We start from the raw sequence: 13,942 nt of genomic DNA, 5'->3' as shown, positions 1-13,942 counted from the left end.
ATGGACAAGCAGCCAGCTGTAGCTGGTGCACACTGAAGGACTGGTATCTCAGTTTTTCTTATATATTACTCACAGATATACTTACCCAAAGAAAGAATTGTTTAACAGTATTGCAGGTCTCTGAATCTAAAAGATAATAAGGCAGCAGCGCCTCTTTTACTTCGGGGGGATGCAGTTGTGAGTGACTGGACAGAGCCTGTGTGTGCTGCTGAGCTCTAGGATCAGTTAGTTCGATTGCCATGCAGGACTCGTGTGTTTGAAATGAACAGGAGTCTGTAAATGCCACCTTGCAGTCATTTTGCTGCATTATCTCCTTGCACTCACCACACCTTTGCAGGGAGTTTGTGAAACGGGCATGACACATGAAGGAAGAAAAAGAGAAAGGGGCATTCACTAAAAAAAAGTAAAATGAAAATTAATGGGTATTAAAGAGAAGCAGTCAGGGGCCTATAAAGCCAATATGCCATCATTAAGGGAGGCAATTCAGTTACAGAGAGTGCACAGGCAATTACATTCCTGCCAAGGGACCCCGAGGCTATCCACGGAAATATTTACCTGACACTGTGTGTGTTTGCTCTTTAAAAAAGACTAAAAATAGAACCTAAACAAAACAAGTCAAACTTTTAAAAGGACGTGACAAATTCATGTATACACTAAATCAGAGGGGACAATTTACAGTTTTAACAATACCAAATAAAAACATATTGTTATCCTGAACTGCACTTTGTTTTTCCACAGCCTAATTACTGAGGAGTGTGAGTTGAAAATTCAGCTAGCATATAAAAAAAGCACTCATCATTTGTTTTGACCATCAAAGGTTTAAAAATGGCTTATTTCTGATATTTTAATCTTGGGACATATGTAGTTCTCGTCGTAGGATGTGCAATTGCTTGGGAAATAGTTATAAAAATAACTTCAAAGAACAGAAACAGAGCACACTGATTTGGAGGCCTCATGAATGCAGTTTTCTGGATATAGGTAGACAAAATGTTGACATTTATCTTTCCAGAGGTTTTTTTTTCACATTCAGACAATTTGTCATTATTTGTATCCTGAGCAGGAACCAGGCTTCTAAGGATTGCACATGAAAAACCCCAAAACAGGAGCTGTTTTAGAAACATCGAAGTCTCAATGCAAGCACTGTTCCCAAAATCCCAGCTCCTGCAGGGATTAGTACCTCCTTCCCAACACTGTACCACAGACTGTGAGAGGCTTCTGCACTGAAAGTTTACAAATAATAGCAACTTAAGGTAAGCAACAAAATATAAGGCAAAATATTTCCTCTAAAAATTGTTCTGGCCTTTAGCTAAAATCATAGAATCATTCAGGTTGGAAAAGACCTCTGAGTACAGCCATTAACTCAGCACTGTCAAGTCCACCACTAAACCACATCCCTAAGTGCCACATCTATGCATCTTTTAAATTCCTCCAGGGTGGTGACTCAACCACTTCCCTGGGCAGGCTGTTCCAATGCCTGGTAACCCTTTAGGTGAAGGAATTTTTCCAGTCAGTCTAAAGCTCCCCGTGAGGACATCTCCTCTTGTCCTTTCACTTGTTACCTGGGAAAAGAGACTGACACATGCACTGAAAAATGGTCAGTTCTGTAATGTCTTCTGTAGGTACATCAAATAGAAAATTCAAAGTTTTTAGAGGTACTTTCAGTGAAGTTAGATATAAAAGTAGACATTGATAATGCATACTGCAACCCTCACCACTTCAAATCATTTAAAGCAAAGCCAGAGAAGATATTATCTTCTTAGTGTGTGGTAACTCAGTGACTGTCTCCAAGTCCTTATTATATAATCATCCAGGATCTTTATTATATAATGATCTAAGACTTCTGCAGCATTTTTTTTTGTCCATAACTTTCAAAAGTATTTATGAATGAAGTATTATTGTGCACATGCTGTATATTAAAGATTCAAAGGTTCAAAGGCTCAGAGCATTTAGCACTCTGGGCTAGAGACCAGCACTGGAACTAGACACAAATCCTTGTCCAAGGCTTGATACTTCCTCCGTTTGCTGTTAACTTATTATGAAACAGTGCTAAGAGTTTTGGGCCCAGGAGTAAAGGTAAAAGTGTTACCTTATACCTTTATCAAAGGTTAAATAAAACTTCTGGGATTTAGAAGCATTTTTGGAGTCACCATCATGACAGAATAGAGTCTCAAAGGGTTTTCTGAACTTTCTGAAGTCGGGTAGGAATGCAAATCATATCAAGTGCTTTTAAGATACATTGGAACTTTGTAAAAGCAGTGGAGATGGGCAGAAAAAAATGGGTTTTATAACTAAGCAGAACAGCACATTTAACAGTTGTAGCAATGGAACCTCTACTCTGTTGATGCCATGAACAAGTTTAGGGAGGGGAGAAAAAAATGGGTTTTATAACTAAGCAGAACAGCACATTTAACAGTTGTAGCAATGGAACCTCTACTCTGTTGATGCCATGAACAAGTTTATGGAGGGGAAAATGCAGCCTGTGGCTTTGTCAGGCTGTTGGCTCACCCCTCCCTCACCCAGGCAGGTTTCAGCTGCCTCAGTGCTGTGCACAGAGCAGAGAATCCAGCACCAGCTGCTCACACCTTGCTGCAGATTTGGCCCAGGAACCTTGTTCCTTCCTTGGGCAGACACAGATGTATAAGGTATAAATATACCTTTATTTCTACTTTTTCAAGCTGCATCAAGGATTATAATGGTGTTTTGAGAGCATTCTCTGGCCCTGTGAAATACTTAGTGGCAAGCAAATAACAAACCATACAACTTACAATGACAAAAATAAAAAAAAAACTTGTAACAACTGTATTGCTATGCCCAACAATAGCATCTGCATCATAGTCATGGAGAAATGTTACTGGCATTTTGAAAGGAAGAAAAGGATTTCCAATTCCAAATGTGACAACATATTCATAAATTCTTCAGCTAGCCTCTGATCTTCACAAATGCCATTTCTACAGAAAGGTCAGACACCTTCCATGCAAAGATGAATGAGGAATGAAGCAACACGTGTTGTGCCAGAGATTTCCCATTGCTCAGCCTTTAACTAAAGTCTTCAGCTGTTATGGAAATATAATCATTTCCTTGCTGCTTTCATGCCACCCACAGCAGCTATGATGTGACTTGGTGCTTTATGAACCACAATTCTTCACCATTTCAGAGCCAGTAGGTCAGAAAGACACATTTGAGCTCCTGGCCATAAGTGTAGTTTGTTTTACTTGGGAAAAACACACAAACAAACCCAAACCAGTATTTTGTTTGGAGTTCTAAAGAAAATATTTGTATGTTTATGCGCCTCTACAGTGCTAAGAACTGTGGGGGAGTGGGATTTAGCAGGGGTAGGGAACATGCTGTAGAGCTCTTTAGTTGCTAAATTTATTCTAAATAAATAAAAGGTTTGTGCCCTGGATCCAGCCAAATGTGTGTTAGGCAGAATTTGCACACAGCAGATATAAAAGTTCTAGAGATCTAAATATTCAAATGGCCTAAGGATTTGCCCACTTACAGCAGTATATATGCAACTTTCTATAGAATATCATTTTGATGCTACTCAGATATTAGGACTTCTCTTTTGTTTATTACTGAGAAAAAACAGGTACCAGAATCACAGGCTAATTCAGGTTTGGAAGGGACCTCAGAATGCCTCTAGTCCAGTCTTGGGCTCAAAGCAGGGTCACCTGTGAGGCCAGACCAGGTTATTCAGGGAATGATCCACTTGGGCCTTGAAACTCTCTGAGGACAGACAGCACAGCCTTTCTGGGCATCTGAGATATTTTATTATATAACACAGAAAACCTCAGTGATAACTAAATGCATTGAGTTAATTATTGAGTTGTGCTTGATGAATTAGACAATTAAATAGTTAATCTGCATCCTAAATTCCTAATGCCTACTTAATATGTTTGTTCCTACTTTTTTTTTGCCTTACCAAAGTAGAAAAGGAATAGCTATTTTTGTAGTCCTGTAAAATACCTTCTGTTTGTTTCTCCTTGGAAGAAGGAGAAAAAAGAGCACAATTTCTGTCACTAATTAATAGTAACTGTTACCACAGCAGAAATCTATTTAACACACAAACTGTTATGACACTTTTTGAAAACACTGCAACCCGAGGGCAGCCTCAACCTATGTGACCATCAGTTACCCCTAGCTGGATATGGCAGAATTAGATAAGAATGAATTGCTGCTGAAGTCTTCAGCAGTAGACAGGTTCCTTTTCCTGTCACATTTTCTGTGCATGACTACATTTTTATGAAATTACTTTTATCTTTTTTTCCCCCCCTTTAAAAATATATCTGGGGACAAGCCCATTCCTTATTTTGACAGGCATGAGCTCTATAGACATTGACTGACACTTCTGAAGGTGGTGAACACTGTCAGGAAGCCTCCTCTGTACAAAACATTCACCTGGAACTCAAGATCCCTCTAAAGTCATAATTTTACCTGAGAAATATACACAGACTAGCCCTGAATGTTTGTTCCCAACAGCATTGCCAGAGAGGGAGTTCATCCTGCCTAGTGTTGGAATCATGTGTGTTATTTCTTGACTCTTAAACATTCATTTGAGTTTCCAGGAAATTTCTACGTTATTGAAGATATAGGTTCAGTGATCTCAATGGAGATGACCTTCATAGTCTGAGAAAAGTAGAATCTAGTGATCCAGACTGTATCCTGACAGACCTGCACTAAAAGAAATGGGAGATATGAAAGATCCCTGGGCTAATATTTTTTTCTTTATTTTTAAATTTACATGAGTTTGAGCCTTAACCCATAAATGAGATTGGCTGTATCAATGGATACAGCCATTTTTTTTACAGGGGGATCTTTGGTAATTTTATTTTTTTAGGTAGTATTTGTGATTTCTGTACTTTGCCAGGAGTAGAAAAAAGTCCACTGCATAAAAAGTCTACTCCTTTGGGGTATAAGGCATAGGTCAATTATGCCCTGAGGGTACTTGTCCAACAGTAAAAGTAGGCATCCAGAAATGGCAGTGTGAATCCAGCACTGGTGACCAAATAAATGGCAGCAATATCATTGTTCCCCCACAAACTGGAGATAGTACATTCCTTTTTCCTTATTCTGCAATATCCAAACTGCATGAGCTCCCTGCCAGGTGGGGACAAGCAAAGGAGAGGCACATTGAGTTTGTGTATCCTGGTGGGATTTGTGGGCTATCACAGAGGGAGAAGCAGAACTTTAAATCACAGGTGGGACTTTAGAGCTTAGCAATGGTCTGACAATCAATAATGGCCTTGCAACTGGAAAGATCCACAAAAACCAGAAGGTTTTTATGATCCACCTACCTAACTGCCATTAATCTTTTAGTTTCTCATCAAGAAAAAAAGGGCACGGCAGTCACTCCTTAATGCATCAAGGCATTGACAGACTAAGCATAAGAGAAGTTCTGAAGCATTTAGATGCTGTGATAATGGAGCTCAGCTGAGTATCCATAAGCCCAGCAGCCTGAGCTGCCAGGGCCCCGGAGCCTGCAAGTCTCGGCTCTCTGGCACCTCACCCTGCAGCCTGCCCAGGAGCCAGGCAGCCAGGCCAGCCAGCAGTTGGGCCCCCAGAAGCTGATTAAAGGTCTCCTGGTTTCCATTATTCACTGGATAAAACAGACACATTCTTTAAAGAACAATCAGATTTCATTGAGCTGCATTCTTTTTTTTTTTTTTTTACAGAAAAAGCATGCCATCCAGGAATCTTTAATCACTTCTATTGCTAATTGTGTTGTTGAAACAACACATCATGTTTCTCTGATGTACCATGTGGCATATCCAAAGTAGTATCTGATGGATTGACTGAAGCTCTCCCTTTAATTACCTACAGAAATTGCTGCTGATGTAAACAAATCAGTGCCAACCTCAGGGAATGCACATTTATAGACACTTTGAAACTCTGCACACAAGCATTTACTGGTGATAAAATAGTGTGGCTTGGAATCAGTCAAGAACTTGCAGTAACTCCTGTTCCTCCAGGTACTCATATATAGCACAGACTCATGGAGAGTCTTCTGGAGAACCCTTCCAGCACAGCTGAGAGGAGGAGGAGGAGGGTGTCATCAGCCCCTTGCAGGTCAGACACTGAGGCATTTGATGTGAGGGTACTGCAAGCAGGGCTGTGCATGGCAGTCACACTGAAAGCAAGGGCTAATTTAGAGTGCAAAAAGGGAACAGGAAGCCAAAGTGAGAGTGTCTGCTGTAATGTGAAATGATTCAATAAGCATGTGTTTAACTCCTCTAATCTTTGCTGGACACTTGAAATTGCTCCTCTCAGTACAGCTGCAGGGGGCCAACAGAACAGCTCCACACACTGCACCAAACCTGATCAGAGGCACACCACAGTAGTAGGGGGTCTCAGAGAGGGCAGCCCCACCAGGGACAAGATTAAGCCTTTTTCTTAGTTCAGTTCTTTTACAATTTACCTGGAGTGGCTGGGGTTTTTCAGGATTTCTAATATTCCTCCAAGTGTTTGACATATGTTTGCTTTCCAGATAGAGAACGTCCTTGTGGAACAAGAGTGTTAGTCTACTGAAAGATAAAAAGCTCGATCAAATAAAACATTTATGTGCCAAAAGGAAAGGCATTTTAGCTGCATCACCTATATAAATAGTCTATTGGCCAAAGCACTCAGTGAGGAAGTGGGAGACCTCAGTATTAATTTCTTACTCCAGCAGATGAGGTTGAAAGGGATGGTGTGCTGAAAATGTTCCACTACTGAGCAAATAATTTGCAGTGTTGGGTCAAAGGCATAGAGAACAAAACCAAGTGAAGCATGTCCCTGCAGCCTGGGGTGAGCCTCTCAATTAAGGGTGCTGTACATCTTGGAACCTGTCAGGTTGTTAATTCTCTGATCCATGTCACTTTCAAGACATCACACCAAGAGACCTACCTCTAGCAGCCTGCTTTTTAGTGTATCAGAGGACACTTAACAGAGCTAATGGAGGCAAATATGAATCCTCATTTTATTCCTGTTGTCAACAGGGTGAACAGCTTTCTCTGTCAGCAGAGAGCTATCAGGAAAGAGCATCATGCAAAATGAATGACTGCTGTTCACAAAAATGCTGAAACACAACTAATTGATTTTGATGTAGCAGGCAGCTACATTTCATTTGTGTCCTTTACATTCAGGACCATTAATAAAGCACTTTTGTTAAGAGAGGTACATATAGACAAATTGAATTAAATGCTGATCTACTTTTCATTAGATTTTTCAGACAAGTGTAGTAAAGAAAATTGCTTTACAGCAGAAAGCTACTTACTGACAGAAAAGCTCTTTTTTTTCTAGTGTAAACAGTATCATTGGTATAGTCTATTTAAAATAAGCTTCTGCAATTTTGCATGAATTTCTGTTTTCCAAAAGAAAAGGGGGGTGGGGGAAAAAAGATTGGTATTATGGTAAGATGTTATGTCAGGACTAAGACACAGGGTTTTATTGCCCACTATTTTCCATGCCTCTTTGTCTTTTTTTTTTCTGCAAGACTGACAATCTTTCTCTACCTTATCAACTCTTGTGCAATTGAATTAAAAAATGTTTGGGATAGTGAAGAACATGTGCCAGAGAAGAGATAAACTACTTAAAACATCTTCTCCTGCACTCTAAGGGCTGCCACTTCAAACCAAGGCTATGTACCAGCTGTAGATATTTCCTTAGCTCAGATCAAGTGTGATAGTCACTGTGAGTGGAAGACACCTCAGCCTTTCCCACAAAATGCAGTAACAGTTCCCAACCCCACTGGAATGGGGCTGGCACAAAGATCCGAACATGACTCTGGCAATTTGCCACTTTTTGCTTCCTTGAGAAGCAGCATTTCTACTATTTCCTCGTTTTCTACCTCCCCAGTTCTTTCTTATAAGCTCAAAGTGATTAGGACCCACAAAACTGAAGCCAGCTCTGTTATCAGAATAGGATCTAGGTATATTTTTCAATATACCTGTGACTCTTCAAACTGTTGATCATTCATTTCTCACACGACTTAAGTGTCAGACTCTCCTACTTCTGCCCTGGAACAGAGATGTGCAGGGTGTATAATATGAACTGATGCTTTTTGCTAAAACTAGACTATATTCAGTGTACCATTATTGATGCTACATAGCCTTTGGGTCCAAGTGCCAAACTCTGTTTTTGGCTGAATTTCAAGGACAAAGGACAAATTTAAGTTTGGTGTTGAACACTGAAGTGAGCAATCCTCTCTCTGCCTTCTCCTGTGACATCTTTTGTATGGCCCAGGTGACCCACAGATCTGGAACACAAATTAACATTTACTATTGTGCAATGAAAAAGGCAGCTTCCTCTACTGTACCTGTCCACAGTAGAAAGAAGGCATGCAAATATGAATTCCCTCAGTGTTGTGGGTAGCCATTTCCTCATGCACTGTTCCCCCTCCAAATTAGAGCTTTTTCTCTGAAACATCTAGTTGCTTTCTGCTCACCAACAAGGTCATAATGAGCAACCATGAAAACAAACTCACAGATAGCATCTGGTCTTCCTTTTGTACAGCTTGTAGATATTTTCTCCTTCTAGAGAGCAATCATAGTTTAGGGTCAGAACCTTCTCCTGAAATGGATTTCATTACCAACAGTTCCTGCAAAATCCTTACAATTCTCAGATGCCGCTCTAGCCAATACCAACCCTCACAGACCAACAGCTTTCTTCTCAGAAAAACAGATGTAATCACAAATGCTCTTCACACAGCTTATACTGAAAATATACAGTCAAAAAACCCCTCATCCACATCTTCTATGGGTCTGAACAGTAGTCAAGAGTTAAGCAGAGAGGATTGCATTCCTTCTGTTCTCCTACATTTACGCACAAGCATTTGCTTAAATTCCTCCGGCATGTTTACTAAAAAGGAGGCAACGTTTAAGGAAGCTCCTGAAGTCATTGCCCACTGTGAGTATCTTCCTGACTCACAAGTAAATTCCACTCAAGTTTTCTGGGATTACTCACAAAGGATGATACAGGCCAATGTGTGCAAAGCTGCATGTAGACTTTCATCTCAGACCTGCTTGTCAGAAATCACCAGTGCTCTCGTAGCAACATGACTCTTGTGAACAGAGATGGCACAGAACAACAAGGGCCTGATTCTTATTTCAGACAATGATTTAAAGCTGTGATCCTGTCAAATCTCCTATTTATAAGGCCCCTTCCATCTGCCTCAAGCCCTGAAGAGGCTAATTCTGCATTTCTCTCTCACGCAAAACTCCCACAGAGGTGGCTGAGGGACAGCAGCACTGAGTTCCCATCCCAGCTAAGTTACACTGTTCGATATCTCAATACCCAACCAACAACAGCACCACTCAGAAAACTGAAAATGAAACATCAACATCTCACTTAAGACTGACAGAAATGTTTCTTCATGGTGAAATGAGCAAATGAAGAGTTAAAGATCAAGTGCTTGTTAAAATCGATATGGCTTAGTAGCAGTATTTCGTTCTTCCACAACAGTAGAGAGTGAGTGTTTCAACCAGTTTATCATACCTGATCAAAGAAACAACTCAGCACATTTTACACATATCTTCTTCCTTTTCCTTAAGCAAAAGCTGCATAGACTATTTTCTCCTGTAGACACTATTAGCCAGCTTACAGTTGAAGCACAACCACAATGTGAGTAGCAGAGCTGAAAACTTTTTATGGAAAGTTAACACCACACAATATGTTACAAATCCTAGTCTTCAGCTATTACAAGTAACAAGAGACCACTGTATTTAAAAAAAGTAAATCAGCCCCATTTTACTTGAAGCATATTCAGAAGTTACATTAAAAACAATTTTTATAGAAATCCTTTGCATTCACTAATTTAGAGGGAAATGCACTTAAAAGGGGTGTAAACTGCACATCTTTATTAATGAATATTACTTTTTATTTAGCTCAGAAGAAATAAGACCCTCTTGAGGCGTTGAATCAGATGAGTAACTGTGACAAGAAAAATTAAAAGCATAGAAATACCCTGGTTTTAACTACGTTGCTGCTCATAGATATTCAGTATCTGCATCAATCCCTTTAAAACGTTTGGAAGTGAAAAAAAAATAGAAGCATTATTTCTTTAATGTTTACAATGACCACAGACTATTTTTACTGCAAAGAACTTACTTTTAAGGCACATCAGTCATTTCATATATATTTTATGCCCACTAAAATCTGTCAGAATTTCATTTCCATAGACTAATTGAATTCTACCAAGAAAACAGAGGGGGAAGGACTGTGTTTGCAGGCCACAGAGCTCATTTCAAAAGCAGTGCAACCGTGAAACAAACCACTGTGAGTCTGCAGACTGGGAAACCCCTCTAAGGGAGCACTAAGTGACAGAAGCAGACCTTCATTTGGCAGGAATGGGCACCTCTAATGAAGCTGTCCAGGAGCTCAGAGGTAGTAGCCAGGTACCATATGTTGCTTTGGTTGCTCTGGTGGTTATATAGTTTATTCAGAGTAAACAAACCTGAACTTTTTAGCTACATTGCTACCTAAAAATACTAAGAGCTAGTTTCAGCTCTTCTTGACTTAATTTAATAAGAACTCTCCATTTTGCAAAAGAGAAATGGCTTGTAATTTTCTCCTCTCAGTTGCTATTTTTATTTCTCCTTTATCTGTCTCAGGTATGCATTTGTACCAAACCATTTGTTATTTAAACAAAGCTCAAATCTTTTCACACTCTGAGCCTTATTTCAAGAAAGCATCCAATAAGTTACAGATTTAGGACTTTGAAAATATCTCAGTTGTTTACTTAGCGAAATCCAGCAAACTTCTAATGCATTTGATGCAATCATCTAATCCCTACTTCAGCAGAACTCCCACTTGAGTTTGAGTTGAACTGTCTATTGAAGGAACAACCAGAACCTCAGCCACTGACAGTCTCCTTTGCCAGGGTTAAGCGAACCAAATGCTTATTATGAAAAACTGATTAAACAAAGTGACTGCTCTATCCTTTTTCCTTATGATACAGAGAATTCACAAGAAGAGGCTACAGACACCTTTCAGACAGAACAGAGGGAGTAAGGAAGGGGTTATCTGATGATTCCTCAATATAGATTCTATTCAGCTGTTTTAAGAAGTCTGTTATATGGGATTAGATTTCACTTTTTTTTTCAAGAACTGTTTGCTGTGGAAAGGTGCATTTGAGGCAGATGCCAAATCCTGCTGCCTATGGAAGGAGTGATAAGCACAGAAAGGAGGAGTATTTGCTCCATGTACAGAATACACACCTTGCAGCAGCACAGCTGAAGAAGGGATGTAAATGCTCAGCTCACTTTTACATTTGGTATGCATTCAGTGATGAATGTGGACACCAGTCCCTGCCTCTCATTTTCTTCATTGCAGTTTATGACATTTTATAAGCCCATAGGAAATATAGTTTGCTTTAATAACTTTTCAAACTATTCTCCCCTCTTCTGCCTCTCCTCCCAAGAAAATCCTCTAAAATCATAAACTAGAAATGCAAACAGAAGAAGGGAAAGCAAGCAACATTAACACCAAAGGTTTGGAACAGCTGCACCTCCTTTTGAGATTTGTTCACATACACCGCTGAAAATCTGCTATGTATGCTTCTCATTAAAAAATAAATAGAAAGGATTTAGTTGCTCTAAGACTAAATATGAAGGATTTAAAGACCTTAGTAGTGAGGTGATTGCTCTTCCTCTGAAAACCTGAATATCAGAATGCCTTCAACTGCCTGCCTGAGAATGAGGAGCATGCATCCAGCCCTGAGATTAGCCTTTCAAGGGAGACTGAAAAAAAGGGGAGGAAAAGTTCCCCTGGGCACACAGAAGTGGAAACTTGATTTTTTTTTTATTATTTTATCTCAAAAAATGTTAGGCAAGCTCACCAGAATAATTTTTTTTTCACTATCTGCTCCAGGACAGCAAGGTCCTTAGGTCACTAATCTGAGAAGGATGGAGCAAGAATTTACTGCCTGGTGATCCAGCATGAGGAAATGAGGTCATGAGGTATATGTGTTCTTTTTCATATTTCATGAAAAAAAATGCAAGACTCCTGGGTTTGTCTGACTAATCAAAAACTATGGGGAGATAGGAAAAATATTTCCCATCCAGATCTATAGGCAAAGACCCCTCCAAAGGAAAAGAAAACCCCTTGCTTTGTTTGACTTCATCCCTTGAGCAAAATCATGATTCAGAAGGTTTTAACAGTACAAAGGTTTATTTAGAAAAGAGTTTGGATTGTTCTTTAGGGTTTTTTTGGCAAACATTTAAATCCTTTCATAACTCAAAACACTGTCAGTGCCTGGTACTTTGCACTCTCCTTGCCCACACAAGCAGTAAAAGCCAATTTCTTACTGGGACAAATCCACCATAGGCCCCAGCTGCCCTATTTATATATACTTAAATCTCCACCACCACTGCCACTTAACCCTCTCCTTCTGATGTCTCCTTTTGTTTCCCCACAAAATTCCAGAGCCCATGAAAGCTCACTGCCTCCCAAACTCAGTGTCTCAGCCTACTCTGCTCTGTGGGCTCCCCGTGCCCCCGTCAGGGTTCAAACACAGTCACTCCCTCCCCCTTCACCCCTCCACACTCCAGCACTGCTTGCCCAGCTCCATGGCACCATTCTGTACCGTGGTGAGTGCCCTCAGCCTCCCCTGACACCATCCCTGTCCCCCAGAGCATCGCCCTGCTCCTCCGAGGGGACGAGCCCTCTTCCCACTGCCTAACCCAAGCCCCACGTTCTCTCCCCTCCCTTCTTTTCCAGCATTGAGCCTTCTCCGTTAACTCTACTCCTGCTCGAGGCAAATCCATCCCTCCAGCTCAATGCCGGAAGTTCTTCTTCTTCTTCTTAAAAAGAATGTGTTTAAAGGACCTGCGGAAGTCCTGGTTGAAGATGGTGTAGATGACTGGGTTGAGGGAGCTATTGCAATACCCAATCCAGAAGAAGAACTTGAACAGAGTCTCGGGGACCTCACATGCCTCCCGGCAAATACCATAGAGGCTGTAGCTGAAGAAAAAAGGGAACCAGCAAACTACAAAGACCCCCATGACCACAGCCAGCACAAAAGTGAAGCGTTTCTCCCGGGCCTGGGCAACTTTCTTACGGCAGATGCTGCTACGCTTCCGGCGGCGGCGATAGGAGAACAACTGCATGGAGCGATTGCTCACACGGGACAGGCGGCCGCTGGAGTGCTTGGAGGAGTACGAGTAGGAGAAGGACTGGCTCTTGCTTTTGCGGCGATGCTCCTCCCGGCTCCGCCTCCGCCTGCTCTCTGAGGTGCTGCTCTCCTCCAGCTCAATGTCCTCCAGCTCAGAGGCTTTGCGCCAGTGGTGCGCCGAATAATGTCCGTTCTCTCCCAGCTGCATCCTCAGGGATGTGCAGCCGCCGGCAGCACGGCTCAAGCCGTTCTCAGTCTGGGAGGACCCCTCTGGCATCGTTCGCTTCTCAGAGAGGGTCCTGGTCCTTAGCTTGGCCACGCGGTAGATGCGGATATAGACCAACACCATGATGAGGCAGGGGGCAAAGAAAGAGCCGATGCAAGAAGAAAGGATGTACCATGTCTCGTCATTGAGCTTGCACTGGGGAAAGACATCTCCTTCAGGGTCCCGGTACACGGAGATCAATGGCGGGAAGGAGATGATGGCTGAAATGAGCCACACGGTGAGGATGATGGCCTTGATCCGCCGCGGTGTCCGTTTGAGGTTGTACTCCACCGCCTGTGTGACCGACCAATACCTGTCGAGGCTGATGGCACACAGGTGGACGATGGACGAGGTACAGAACAGCACGTCCAGCGCCAGGTAAATGTTACACCAAGCCTTGCCGAAGTACCAGTAATTCATAAGCTCGTTGGCTAAGGAGAAAGGCATGACCAGGGTAGCCACCAGGATGTCCGCGCTGGCCAGGGACACCAGGAAGAGGTTCTGGGGGGCTCTCAGCGCCCGGCTGGTGAGCACAGCTATCACCACCAGCACGTTGCCCACGATGGTGAAGACGATGAGGAAGCCCACCA

General features: G+C 41.7%; 1 protein-coding gene across 1 annotated transcript; it reads right to left on the bottom strand.

Annotated features, from left to right (window-relative positions):
• Positions 1–12,125: 12,125 nt before the first annotated feature.
• ADRA2C (adrenoceptor alpha 2C) lies at positions 12,126–13,940 on the bottom strand (the record flags this gene model as incomplete). Its single annotated transcript, XM_031060069.1, has 1 exon — positions 12,126–13,940. A coding segment is annotated over one exon (1,191 nt), but the record flags the coding sequence as incomplete, so codon positions are not given.
• Positions 13,941–13,942: the final 2 nt, after the last annotated feature.

This window comes from Geospiza fortis, unplaced genomic scaffold, assembly GCF_000277835.1.
Source record: "Geospiza fortis unplaced genomic scaffold, GeoFor_1.0 scaffold147, whole genome shotgun sequence".
Classification (NCBI taxonomy): Eukaryota; Metazoa; Chordata; class Aves; order Passeriformes; family Thraupidae; genus Geospiza; species Geospiza fortis.
Note: the sequence above shows the minus strand (reverse complement) of the source record. Positions and strands in the feature narration are given on the sequence as shown.